General features: G+C 39.7%; 1 protein-coding gene across 2 annotated transcripts in view; it reads left to right on the top strand.

The window, feature by feature from the left end:
• LOC113030223 (roundabout homolog 2-like) overlaps window positions 1-12063 on the top strand; it is an 83333-nt gene that overhangs the window by 58562 nt on the left and 12708 nt on the right. For both annotated transcript variants that reach the window (XM_026181437.1, XM_026181436.1), the window contains 9 exons: window positions 461-666; window positions 2684-2765; window positions 2883-3048; window positions 3440-3606; window positions 3703-3824; window positions 5306-5537; window positions 10378-10502; window positions 10595-10766; window positions 11745-11921. In XM_026181437.1, the coding sequence (XP_026037222.1) occupies window positions 461-666; window positions 2684-2765; window positions 2883-3048; window positions 3440-3606; window positions 3703-3824; window positions 5306-5537; window positions 10378-10502; window positions 10595-10766; window positions 11745-11921 (1449 nt within the window). The remainder of the gene's footprint in view (window positions 1-460; window positions 667-2683; window positions 2766-2882; window positions 3049-3439; window positions 3607-3702; window positions 3825-5305; window positions 5538-10377; window positions 10503-10594; window positions 10767-11744; window positions 11922-12063) is intronic.

The following is a 12063-nucleotide window of genomic DNA, read 5'->3' as shown; positions in this document are numbered from 1 at the left end:
GTGTGTTTGTGGGGGACTTGCCAAAAGGGTGGAGATAGAGCCATGAGTCACAGTGGAAAGAGAGAGGACAGGCATGAATGTGCTGAAAGGTGTTATAAAGAAGGTATGGTAATTAGCACCACGGGTGAAGCATCGTTAATCCTCACCTAGTAATTAAAACTCAAAGGTGTGATGCAGTGCCATGAACACTCCGCCCTACTGTGGAAAAGCCTCACAAAACAGTCAGTTCCTCTCACAACAAATCCACCAGATTGAACCCTAACATCTCGGGCATGCAACCACAAATATAATTATTGCAATCACAAATTAACACCTTGTGATAAGGTCATGTATTTTTTCCCACAAATCTGATAACTCCAAGAAAACAGTTGCATGTTTCTTGCCAAGACTATGACATTCAAATTACAATGTTAGGAAAGCATTCAAATAATAACACCGGATTCTTGATTGTTATACTCAGCCCTGAAGGACCGCCCACCACCGATCATCCGGCAGGGCCCATCCAACCAAACTCAGGCTTTGGGAGGCATGTCCCTACTCAGGTGTCAGGCGTCTGGGGACCCAGAGCCTACAATCACTTGGCGGAAGAATGGAGCCAACCTGCTTGGAAAGGACACAAGGTTTTCCCTTCTGGAACATGGCAGCCTTCAGATCCAGAGTACCAGGGTGGGTTATGTTGAAGTAGCGAGCGATACCTTGTATCTGTAATATGTACTGTAGTTTCTTCTGGGGACAGTGGCCTACTAACCACCAAAGAATAGCTCTAATTGCTAATTTAATTGTTTTCCCCATAACTTTGCTTTAAAAAATGATTGAAGTCCAGTTGGAAGAAGTTGATGGGTTAACCATAGATCACTGGTTTCTGGACTCTTATTTTAAAGGCATTTTCTCTTATATTATTGGAAAGAGTAGCAACTGATCTGCCACAAAATAGTGGTGAATCATGCTCAACTTAAGTGTTCGTTGAACTCTAAATGAAATTTGTGATTCAGAAGTAAGACATACTTGCTGAGTGAAAAGTTGTATTTTTTCTTTTTCTAGACTTCTAGATAATTAATCTTGTTTCTAACAAATTACGTTTCTCCATGCCTGTCATTAGAAAGAATTGAGTTTTAGGAGACTCTTCACTGACATCACTTTCCAGTTACATCTAACTTTTCTGCTCAGTCTGTAGATGTTTAAAGCATATAGAGTAGTGTTTCTTTTTTCTTTTTCTTTTTTGTTTTTTAAGTGCTGGCTGGGCTCCTGGCATTCAATCCATCTTTGTTGCCAGTCAGCTGTTTTCCTAGGTTTTAGTTGTTCACTTGGTTTAGTCTAATTAATTTTTTTAAAAGAGATAAACAAATTACCAAATATATGAAATGATAAACCACAATTGCAGCAAACATTCTGCCAGTTAGCATTACGTACGACCTTTATATTTCCTCATGCCAGATGTGGCAGACGGAATTGAAGTGTCCTTTGCAATAGTTCAATCAGGTCCTCAGGACTAATTAATCAAAATAAAGGACAGTTAATTAATCTTGGAGACAGTGTTTTACCACCAAAATTAAAATGCCCTTGTTATCTTCTCAGCAGGATATCAGTTGAATCTCCTGTTGATTATTGTGCCTTCAATTAATCCCACTGCACATATTTCACATTCCTCTGACCTGTAAATTATTCGTATATTTTGCAGTGAAATCTTTCTCTTTTGGTGAGAAGGACATTGAAGTGAATGTGAATGCAGTTCATAAACACATCAAAGGAAAACAACATATTTAGTCTATGGGGCTTTTGTTTGTTTTTGCATGTGTAGCTTTCACACCCTGCATTGCGTGTGAAAGAATAAAGAGGAATCTACGTACCTGATAAATGATGTCAGCTTTAATGCATTACAGATGAACAGGTACAGTCAGGTTGCTGTTAAATGATGAATAGTGAGTATAGATTTTTGTTAGTTTTTGAAGTCTTTTATATAGTCTGAATTCAGAAGTGTGAAGGGGGTAATAAAATGGAGAATCTCCAATATACGCTGTACTGTCACAATGTCAAAGTGCTCCTCACTCGTGTACGTTCTCTCGAGAGATAACATAGTTGTCAGTCTCTCCTAAAGCATTGCCAATATGAAATTGGTTGTCATATCTACTATTTCCTGTGTCAGCACTAGTGATGATAATGTCGATGGCTTTTGGAATGGCGGGTGACCATTACTGGAGCAAATCAATTAAGAAAATTAATGTAAGCTTTCACTGGGATCTCTCTTTTTTTTTTTCTTTTTTTTTTTTTTTTCCATTGGCCAGCATTAAAGTTCCCTCTCATCCACTCTCCGGCTTTTCTCGAGCCAAATGCAGGCCAGTGGAGGTTAATGCATTTTTACTGTACTAGTAGGTGCAAAGCCCAGAGTGACGTAAGAGCTTCTGGAAACCATCTGGGATCAGAGTTGGATTCAGCTGTACAAAGCAACAGAGTACACTCGAAAAGCTGTATTATGATGCAGATGAGCAGAAAATGTTTATTAGTTTAATAGACACAGTGTCTGCAATCATTATTATTATTTTTTATCATTAGTTACTGTTTTTTAGTGAAAAAAACCCAAAAGAATTTGGTTTCTGTTGCAGTTTTGAAATCTGCCCAGTTCTTGTAGAGTTCAGATGAAATGGGAGCTTGAATTAACTTGAAATTTAAATTGTGTTTTTCTTAGCTGTCTGACTCAGGGCTGTATACCTGCGTTGCTACCAGCTCCAGTGGAGAAACATCGTGGAGTGCCTACTTGGATGTCAGAGGTCTGCTTCAGTAGAAATGATTCACATGTTTTATGCATATCACTTATAACATGGCTTGCATTTGTTTTGTTTTTGTGTGGGTTTTTTGCTTTAATTGTGTCTGTCTTGTTTCCTTAGACGCTACTGACCTCGTTGACTTCATATCTCACAATTCGACCGCCCTCCCAGGGCCTCCCTCCAAACCCGAGGTTACTAATGTTACCAAGAGCAGTATCTCGTTGTCATGGAAACCGGGACCAGAGGGGGGCTCCCCAGTGTCCTCCTATGTCATTGAGGCTTTTGGGTATGTCTGCGACCTATGGCCTCGAGCAACATTTAGTGACCCCGAACTTTCATGGCAGTAACAGATGTGGGTGTTTCTGTGGGCAGTCAAGCAAGCCTGGGCAGTTTGAAGGAGAACATTCATGAGTAGCTCTATATATATATATAGCAGAATATGATTAGCACACTTTTTGTGTGTATGTGTGTGTGTCTTGTGTTTGTTGGACTGACTATTCTTTCACCAAACAAAATGTTTTTCAAAGCCTTTCAATAGTTATTCTGGCGTTTCATTACTATGTGGCACATCATTTGAGCTCCCACTCTCAGCAGTACATCTAGTTACCTCAAATGAATTGTCTGGATTTCTTACATTTGAAGTTGTTCACTGCTTATTTAATTAATTCTTTTTACAGTCAGTCAGTGAGTAACAGCTGGCAGACCGTGGCAGATCATGTGAAAACCACAGAGTTCACAGTCAAAGATCTACGACCCAATACCGTCTACTTGTTCATCATCAGGGCAGTCAATGCTCAAGGGCTCGGGGATCCGAGCCCAATGTCTGAGCCCGTTCGCACTCAAGGTACAGAAATGAGAATGGATTCTAATAAATTTTTAGCGATAAGAATTCCTGTTCCCACTTACATTGCTTGTGTTTTGGTTTTTTTCTCTGTCACAGACATTAGTCCTACAGCACAGGGAGTGGACCACCGTCGTGTGCAGAAAGAGTTGGGGGATGTTGTAGTCAACATGCACAATCCTGTTGTCCTCAGCTCCACTTCAGTGCAGGTCACCTGGACTGTGAGTACCCACAACCCTTAAAAGATTTGTAAAAGTATAGCCGAAGTACCGACTGTTACCTTTGGAGCAATATAAGAAAAACAAATCTGGTCTAAGCTTGTTTGAGAACTTTATACCTGGCACGTCACTTTGTTTTGGATTAGCTGGCACACACACAGAATAAATATGAGGGGATGGATACACATTTGTAGAATGAACAGCTGCTGCTGCATCAATTTTGATTGGTGTGAAGCGATGCAGGAATCAAGACTAATGTTTCTATTCAGGACAAATACATCACCATTAGGCACTACATGTGTCACTTCTGGAAGCAGTTTGCAGTGCTTTATCTGGGAAATGTTATTTCTGTCTGTTGGCAAGGTGTCCCAGTGCCTGCTGCTGTAGGTTAATAACACACCTTGGATACATTTACTGCAGTCTGCTATTTCATGCTTGTCAGCATGACAACCGTGTACTGTCACACAGCTTTTAGACTGAGACAACTGTGTTTGTGGTGGATCTGAATAGGTTCACAGGCGTTATTTGACCTGGCTCCATTTAACAGAAGTTTTTTCAGTACCCAAACTTTATGTATTAAACAGTTGCAGCAGAATCTTTCTTAATTGTTGTATTTTGCATGTTATTTGGGAAAAACAGCATTTCCCATTTTGTTTTTTGGATTTTACTCAACTTTAATTTCAGTACTTTGTTGCTCAGAACATAAAGTTGTCAGTCACCTTTGTCTGTGTGGTAGATGAGAACTTCATTGCATACTTCTATATGCACAGCTTGTGCAGGATTACATCAGACATTACATTTACTAGAAACAGTTCCACTAAGACATCAAAAATCACAAAGCAAATTTTTCCTGCCTTATGAAAAATCACATTTCTGTAAAGATAAGGGTTTGGTAGTAATGAGATTTGAGAACGTAAGAACCGGCGTGCACAAACTTCCACAAATTTAGATCAATTGTATTACTTTTTTCTATCTTTTGAAGAAAATAGGAATTTGTGTTTATTTTTTATTCACACTCCCAATAACAGTAATTCCTTTTTTAAACATAGGCAAAAAAGGAAAAAGAGATGGCTTATGGGACATTTAGATGCACAAATCATTTTGTTAAGAACATACAAGCTGAGACAACAGAGAGACAGCGAAAGAAAAGAAATAAGCCAGAAAAGAGCCACTCTTGCACTGTTTTGGTGATAATCCAGTGTGTTATTTTCCTTGTAAAAGCTTTTTCTTGCTTCTCCCCCTGTCAAGAAGTACCTGTCCTGAAAAGAACCTGGGAAAATTAAAAAAAAACAAGAGGAAAAACATATTCTGTGCAGATATGGCAAATGCACTACTACTGTTTTTGTACGGTTTCTTGCTTCTCTTCTGCTAATTGAACTGTGTGATTAAATAAGCGGATGTTGAGTCATAGCAGTTTTTATGACACCTTCCGCACAATTACAATGTAGCGTGTCTCTCTCTTTCTCCTTCTCCTCTCTTTTCAGGTGGAGAATCCATCCAAGTTTATCCAAGGCTACCGTGTTTTGTACCGGCAAACTTCAGGGCTGCCCTCCCCAGGGCCGTGGCAGATACAGGACTTGAAGGTTGCCTCAGAGAGGGACATAACTCTCTCTGGTCTGAAGAAAGGCATTGTATATGAGATTAAAGTGCGGCCGTATTTCAATGAATTTCAGGGCGCCGACAGTGAATCCATGACAGCACGCACCATGGAAGAAGGTGAGCCACAAATTAATTCGCATTTCTGATAAAAATTAATTTCTCTGCTGACTTAATGTTTGAAAGAAGTAAGATATAGTTACTAATGCATGAGCAGGAGCTCTTGTGTAAATGTTTCTACCTACTTTCATATTTAGTTGCTCCTACTAATGGCTTCTTGGCTAGATAGGAATGGATAATGGCATTTCAAGTACACCCTCCCACATACGCACACTGCTGCAGTGCTATGTCCCCTGTGTGTGAAAGCAGGTCTCCCAGACAGCGCAGTAGGGCTCTATGACAACCCCGAGCCTCTGTGGGTTGGTGGGCAAAGAGGGCGAGCAGTAAAGCTCAACTCTCTCTCACCTCGTCTGTGCCTGCTGCCATGTCTCTGTCTAAATGTACATGATATGACCTCCCACCTCACTTACACTCACACACCAATGAGCTCTTTGTGTAATTACACTTCCTGATTTCGTCTTTCTCCTCGTGTTATTCATCGGCTATTTGAAATGTTATTAATATCAGACTTCTCTATTCATTCTCAATTCTTTGCAAACAGGAAATGATAAGAATTATCTTTGCATGCTAATGCTATAATAGAAATTATTTAATGCTGCCAATGCAAACATCACAAGAGATGAACCCCAACTTTTATGTTGGGTTTTCTGTGATCGGAGATGAAAAAGCAGATTGAAGTGAAAGAGACCACAGTTCACAAAGCCCAAAGGTAGAGAATCAGGTCATGGCTGCGACTTCATTTGCTGCATCACTCTCGTTGTGTTTTCTCATTGAATGGGCTCTTCACCCCTGGACTCAACCTGTCAGTACAGAGCTTAACTATAAGAATTCTAAGGAGCATTTGAACATTTGGTGGAAACTATCTCAGCTGTGGTGTCAAAAACACTGGCTTTAAGATGCACCAACTCAGCTGTGGAGTGAAAGGTCTTAGGCAGGTGGAGTGCTGACTAAGGAGACAACTTTGAAAGAACTACAAAATTTCAATTATGCATATGAATCTTACAGGTGGAGTCACTGAATCAGTGCTACTCATTCAGGTTAAAGGATTCATGCTCTCATTGATTCTCATTAACTTTCTCTATACCTTCCAGTCAAATCACCCAATATTTATTATTTAAAGCCCCTGATGTGAAAATCCACTTTAACCTTGAATATGGTTGTGTGACAATCCCAACTAAACATCCACTCACTAGCTTTTCTTTTCACCGAAATTGCAAGCCGTTACCGGCTCATCTGAAAATGTGCTAAAAGCAATGAGAGTTACTGTCCTCTCTTTGCAAAAGATCTCCATAACAACTGAGCAAACATGATCGGGTGATACAGGCTATGGCATTAAGGTTAACACTGTTTTCAAATTTAATCAATTCCCCTGAAGGTGAGACTGCATTTTGGACTTCAAGAGTAAAAAAAAGTGAATGCACTGTATCATCATTCATTTACAGCGGCTACATATGTTGCCTGTGGGTGAACAAGACAATATCTTCACTTACTTCATTGCATCATTCAGGTGTTGCATCATTTGAATGGTGTGGAACTTGGCTTGCGCTGAAAAACAAGTCATGACAAGGCCATTAATGTCAGAGAAAATATTAGCCCAAAGCATCTGTGTTTGATGATGAGTGGATCACAGGGCTGCATCTTCCCCCCAGTAGGAGAACAGGGCTAGCTTAGTCTAGGGGATAAAGCTGGTGGAAAAAAGAGAGACTCACCTCACTGGAGCCCAATTAAAACGGCCACACAGGATCACAGAGGTCTTTGCAGATGGGGGCATATGGTCTGCTCAGGGATACCTAGAAACAAGGCATTGTGGTAGAGGGGAAAAAAATTGCCTTGCTCAACCTATTCTTTACTGCACAGAAATGCAATTCTTGCAAAAATTGCAAGAAAATCACTTGTTATCCATCAAAGGTAGATTGGAAATGAAGTTCCCTACTGCACAAGGGAGAATTTGTATACTAATGCACCTCACAACCTTTCAGTGAGTTTAAAGAGGAGTGTAGGCTTTCAGCCAGTATTCACAGCAAGTCAAATGAACCCATGAGTCAAGGTTCTATGCTTGTATAGTTGTTAAAATGAGAACCTCTGATCTGACCTGGTCTCATATGGACATTAGTGAGGCTAAAAGCTGAAATTCTCATATGAAACAGAGCTCCCTTCTCTTGCTAGATAGAGTTTATTACTGTTTTTTTGTTTTTGTTTTTGTTTTTTGGGGGCGGGGGCAGATGTGTTGTAGAGTAATGTTCACCAGTTCATGAATTAATTAGCTTAAATTATGCATCCATTTGCATAACAGGTTATGTTTACTACTTCATATCCTGCATAGCAGAACATTAAGCAGCTTTAGTAGCTTTTGTTTAATTGCACAGCTGTGGGTAAAAAAAAACCCTGAAATGTTTACTTAGACATTGGAAGCATTAATTGCTTGAAATTACTCTCTAGCTACAGTTCACATCAGTCCTAATATAAGTATTAGTCACATTAGTAAGAACATAATCTTTGACCTTTTCTTGGTTTTGCAGCCATTTATAGTAATATTATCCTGAGTCATTACTGGTATTCTAGCTATTATTCATCCAAGGGGATTGTTGTGGTACATATGGAAATTGTAGAACTACACTTAATGGTTCCTGTCTTCTCCTAATGCAGACCTTTGACTGACTGGAAAGGCACTGTTTGCTAAAAGAGCACCTCTGAAATGACATCTGGAAAGCTGAAAGTTACTTGGATAATTGTGACCTGATATTACCCTACTTGGAGCACTGAAGGCATTTAGTGGTCACTGCCCTCCTGCAGTTTTTTTTTTATTGGTCACTCTACTACTGCTCTAAGCTTGCTCTAAGCTTACTAGGTGCCTTGTGGAAAGTGTATGAAGCAGCATTATTATAAAATATACAGACAGTGGTAGTATTTCCAGAATAACGTGCAATGACAAAAGGAATGAATACTTTTGAAATAAAATGTTAAACGTGGTATAATCAGAAATTATGATCATTTCATTTATTTAAAAAAATGTGGAACCGTATACATGCCCATTATTCTGTGTACTTTCTGACATATAGCATACCTTCTGATTTTATCTGTATATGTGTATTTTCCTTTTTTCAGAAAATCAAAACTGAAAAGATAAACAAACAAAACTGACAAATAAACTGTTCCTGGCTGAGGTTTTGAAAGCCCCCCCAAAATCCTCAAACAGTTGTAGAGGTCTGTGTTTTATGGAATGCTTTGTTTGTTTGTTTTTTGCTCCATCAGATTAGTTATTATGATTAGATTTTTGTCTTCAGAGACAAAAGGATTGCCTCAAATATTATGAGCCCGAAGATGAATATTAGGAGCCTTCTTTGTTCAGACTGTTGATGACTTAGAAAGTTGAATTCCTTCACCTGTAATCAGATTGGAATTACTTGTAAATGTTTACTTGAATGAAAGGAGTAAAGATTTGTGGCAGGATGATATGGTATAATATAATATCCTGTATTTTATATTTGACTCTTCCTTCATTGCGTGTGTATTTTTTCCTTCCTTCTGAACAATAGTCATCTCAATACTGGGACAGTAATTTGTGTGAGTCTGTTTAACGGTAATTGCTTTGGAAAGTCAATACTGCCTAAATGTCTGAATATAGATATCCTCAAACTGAGCTCAGTTAATTTGTTAAATGTAATAAAAATAAACCGCATCTCCTATGGCTGATTTAATTCCTTTGTCCTGCCAGCCTGTCAAGTACTTTGCAGACACAGCCATATCTGTTCATAGCCGCTCTTTTAAGCACAAGCTACATTATACAGGGAGATTTGTTTCATCTGGCAACAAAAGAAATCTATTGTTTTGTCATCTTTTTGCTATGTAAATTACCTGAGGCTGATGTTGAGCTTTGCAGATGTCAAATAACTGGCAGAGGTCAGGATCAAATCTTGCACAAATGCTCTGTCATACACTTCTAATATGCTGTTGTGTCATTAGTTCATATGCGCTAATACATGGCTTGGTGCTTTTGACTTTGAGAGTACAGACACCATGTCCATTTTGAGAATTTGACTCACAACGCCCATTTCCACCTTTACTTCTCAGTACAGTAAGACAGTGCCTTCCATATATTGAAACACTGTGATTAGTATTGTTATTTTAAGCCTCCTTAATCGGGCTCAAACTAGCTGTTTCATCCATTCAGTCAGAACGTAATGATGATTTTATTAGGAATCGAGAGAGACTATGTGCCCAGGGATTGCCTGATTTGCACAGTTCCATAGATATGATCTTTTTGCCTCCTGCTGCCTATAGTTTCTTTAAATTTTACATCTATCTATGGAGGGTGCCACAATCTCTAATTTTAAAAAAGAACTATTAAAGTTTGTTTTTTATGCCCTTAGTCTCCACATACACACCAAGAAATCACCTCAAACTTATTATCAGACATGGGTACTGACCAATTTTATTCAAACAGACATGCTAAATTGAGTGCATCTACACTGGAAGCATTTGCATGTGGCCAATATGGTGTAGTGCGCGTAGGACATGATGAAAGTGATTTTACTTACTGGGTTCAGCAACACAATAAGAATCTCACTATTAAGATAAGAAACTGAGATGAAGTACTCCCAGCAGCCATCTGCCAGGCTGGCTTAGGAAATAGAAAAACCCATGTTGTTTGGCTTGCTGAATTAATATGAATTGAGGTAGCGAGTGAGACAAATCCCTCTTTGACATATGAAAAAAGAAATAAATAAAACAAGACACACTCGTTTTTCAGAATAAACTATGTGTAGTGATTTCATTCTTTCTTTCTTTTTTACCTTTTCTTTCTTTAATCTTTTTACCCCCTCCCGGTGTGACCCATCAGCACCAAGTGCGCCTCCACAGCAAGTGACAGTGCTGACAGTGGGAAACCACAACAGCACATCCATCAGTGTATCCTGGGACCCTCCTCCTTCTGACCAACAGAATGGCATCATACAAGAGTACAAGGTGAGCCCAGGCTTCTCCAGACTGAATAGTTTAGTGATTTAGTGATGTACAACCACACAATGAAATCTGTCTGGTGTGTCTGTCTTTGTCAGATCTGGTGTTTGGCCAACGAAACTCGCTTTCATGTCAATAAGTCTGTGGACGCGACCATCCGTTCAGTGGTAGTTGGGGGTCTGCAGACTGGAGTGCAGTACCGTGTAGAGGTGGCTGCAGGCACCAGCGCAGGGGTGGGGGTCAAGAGCATACCCCAGCTCATCACTTTGGGTAATCCACTCTCTCTCTCTCACAAACACACACACACACACGCCAAACCTCGAGTCAAATAAAATGACCCCAAGATAGGAGACCTAGGTCTCTATCACAGATTGGGGGTCTGGGAAAATGATTTATCAATTTATCGCACTTGAAGAAAGAAAATTGCGCTTTACAACGCCAGATGTCTATAGAGAAATCAATAGCAGTTCATTAAGTGTAGTGCCTGGTAACACTGTGCCAAGTACTGTTAGCCATATCAATAATCCTCTCCAATATGTGTGCAGCTGGCGCTAACAAAGTAGACAGTGTTTTTGTAGGAGCTTATCAGCCTATCACATCTTATGAAATCACTAAAGGATGCCCAGCGTATATAACCCCAGAATCAATATGGGAGCTCAGGCCAGATGCTCTTCATCTGTGACTTTTGACTGATATATAATAACACCCCTAACGCCCAGAGAAAGGGAAACAGGCCTGTGGAATGAAGCTTAATGATGGGGGGGTGGTTCCTGCTGGAGACTGTGAATCTAATTTCACAGCACAGTAGCCGCAACAGAAAATCAAACTCTGTCAGAGCTGCTCTGTCAATCTTGTGTCTTGCAGCTCAAGTTGATAAGTGCACTGCTGAATTGATTAACGCTATATTGGATGCACTGATGCTGTTTTTTTTTTTTTTTATCTCTTTGTGTTTGTATTTTTTCACGGGCTCATCTTTCGGTGGTCTCTGTAGTCCATGTGTCCTGGTTTGATACATAGTGTGTTCCACACTTCTTTGATTTGCTTAAACTTGTACATTTTCACCATATTTATTTATCTCTATGTCAAACATTGTGATGATATTGAATAAAATTTTGTTGCAATTTAATTTCTCTGAACTGCATTTTTTCCTGCTCAATATTTTTTTTAATCCCATTCAGTCACTCATACTGAAATTAAAATTCTAAATTCTTTCCCTTTTCTCCCTGTGTGGGTGTGTGGTGCCTCCAGGTGCAGAACTGAGGGACGTAATGACAGGATCGGACAGCAACAACAGCATCTCAGATGTGGTGAAGCAGCCGGCCTTCATCGCTGCTTTGGGAGGGGCTTGCTGGATTGTCCTCATGGGCTTCAGTGCCTGGTTGTACTGGAGGAGAAAAAAGAGGAAAGGACTTAGCAACTATGCAGGTAAAAAAAAAAAAATCAATTTACATGGTTCTGCATCAAAACTGGCTCACAAAGCAAAGTAGGTCTCTCTCCAGCGGAAGCTGATGCCATCACAGATGTGACTCCATTTGAGCTGGCTGAAACGCAGAACAAAGAAAATGTA

Source organism: Astatotilapia calliptera, chromosome 10 (genome assembly GCF_900246225.1).
Source record: "Astatotilapia calliptera chromosome 10, fAstCal1.2, whole genome shotgun sequence".
Classification (NCBI taxonomy): domain Eukaryota; kingdom Metazoa; phylum Chordata; class Actinopteri; order Cichliformes; family Cichlidae; genus Astatotilapia; species Astatotilapia calliptera.
The sequence above is the reverse complement of the archived record's forward strand: the minus strand, read 5'-3'. Positions and strand labels throughout refer to the sequence as shown.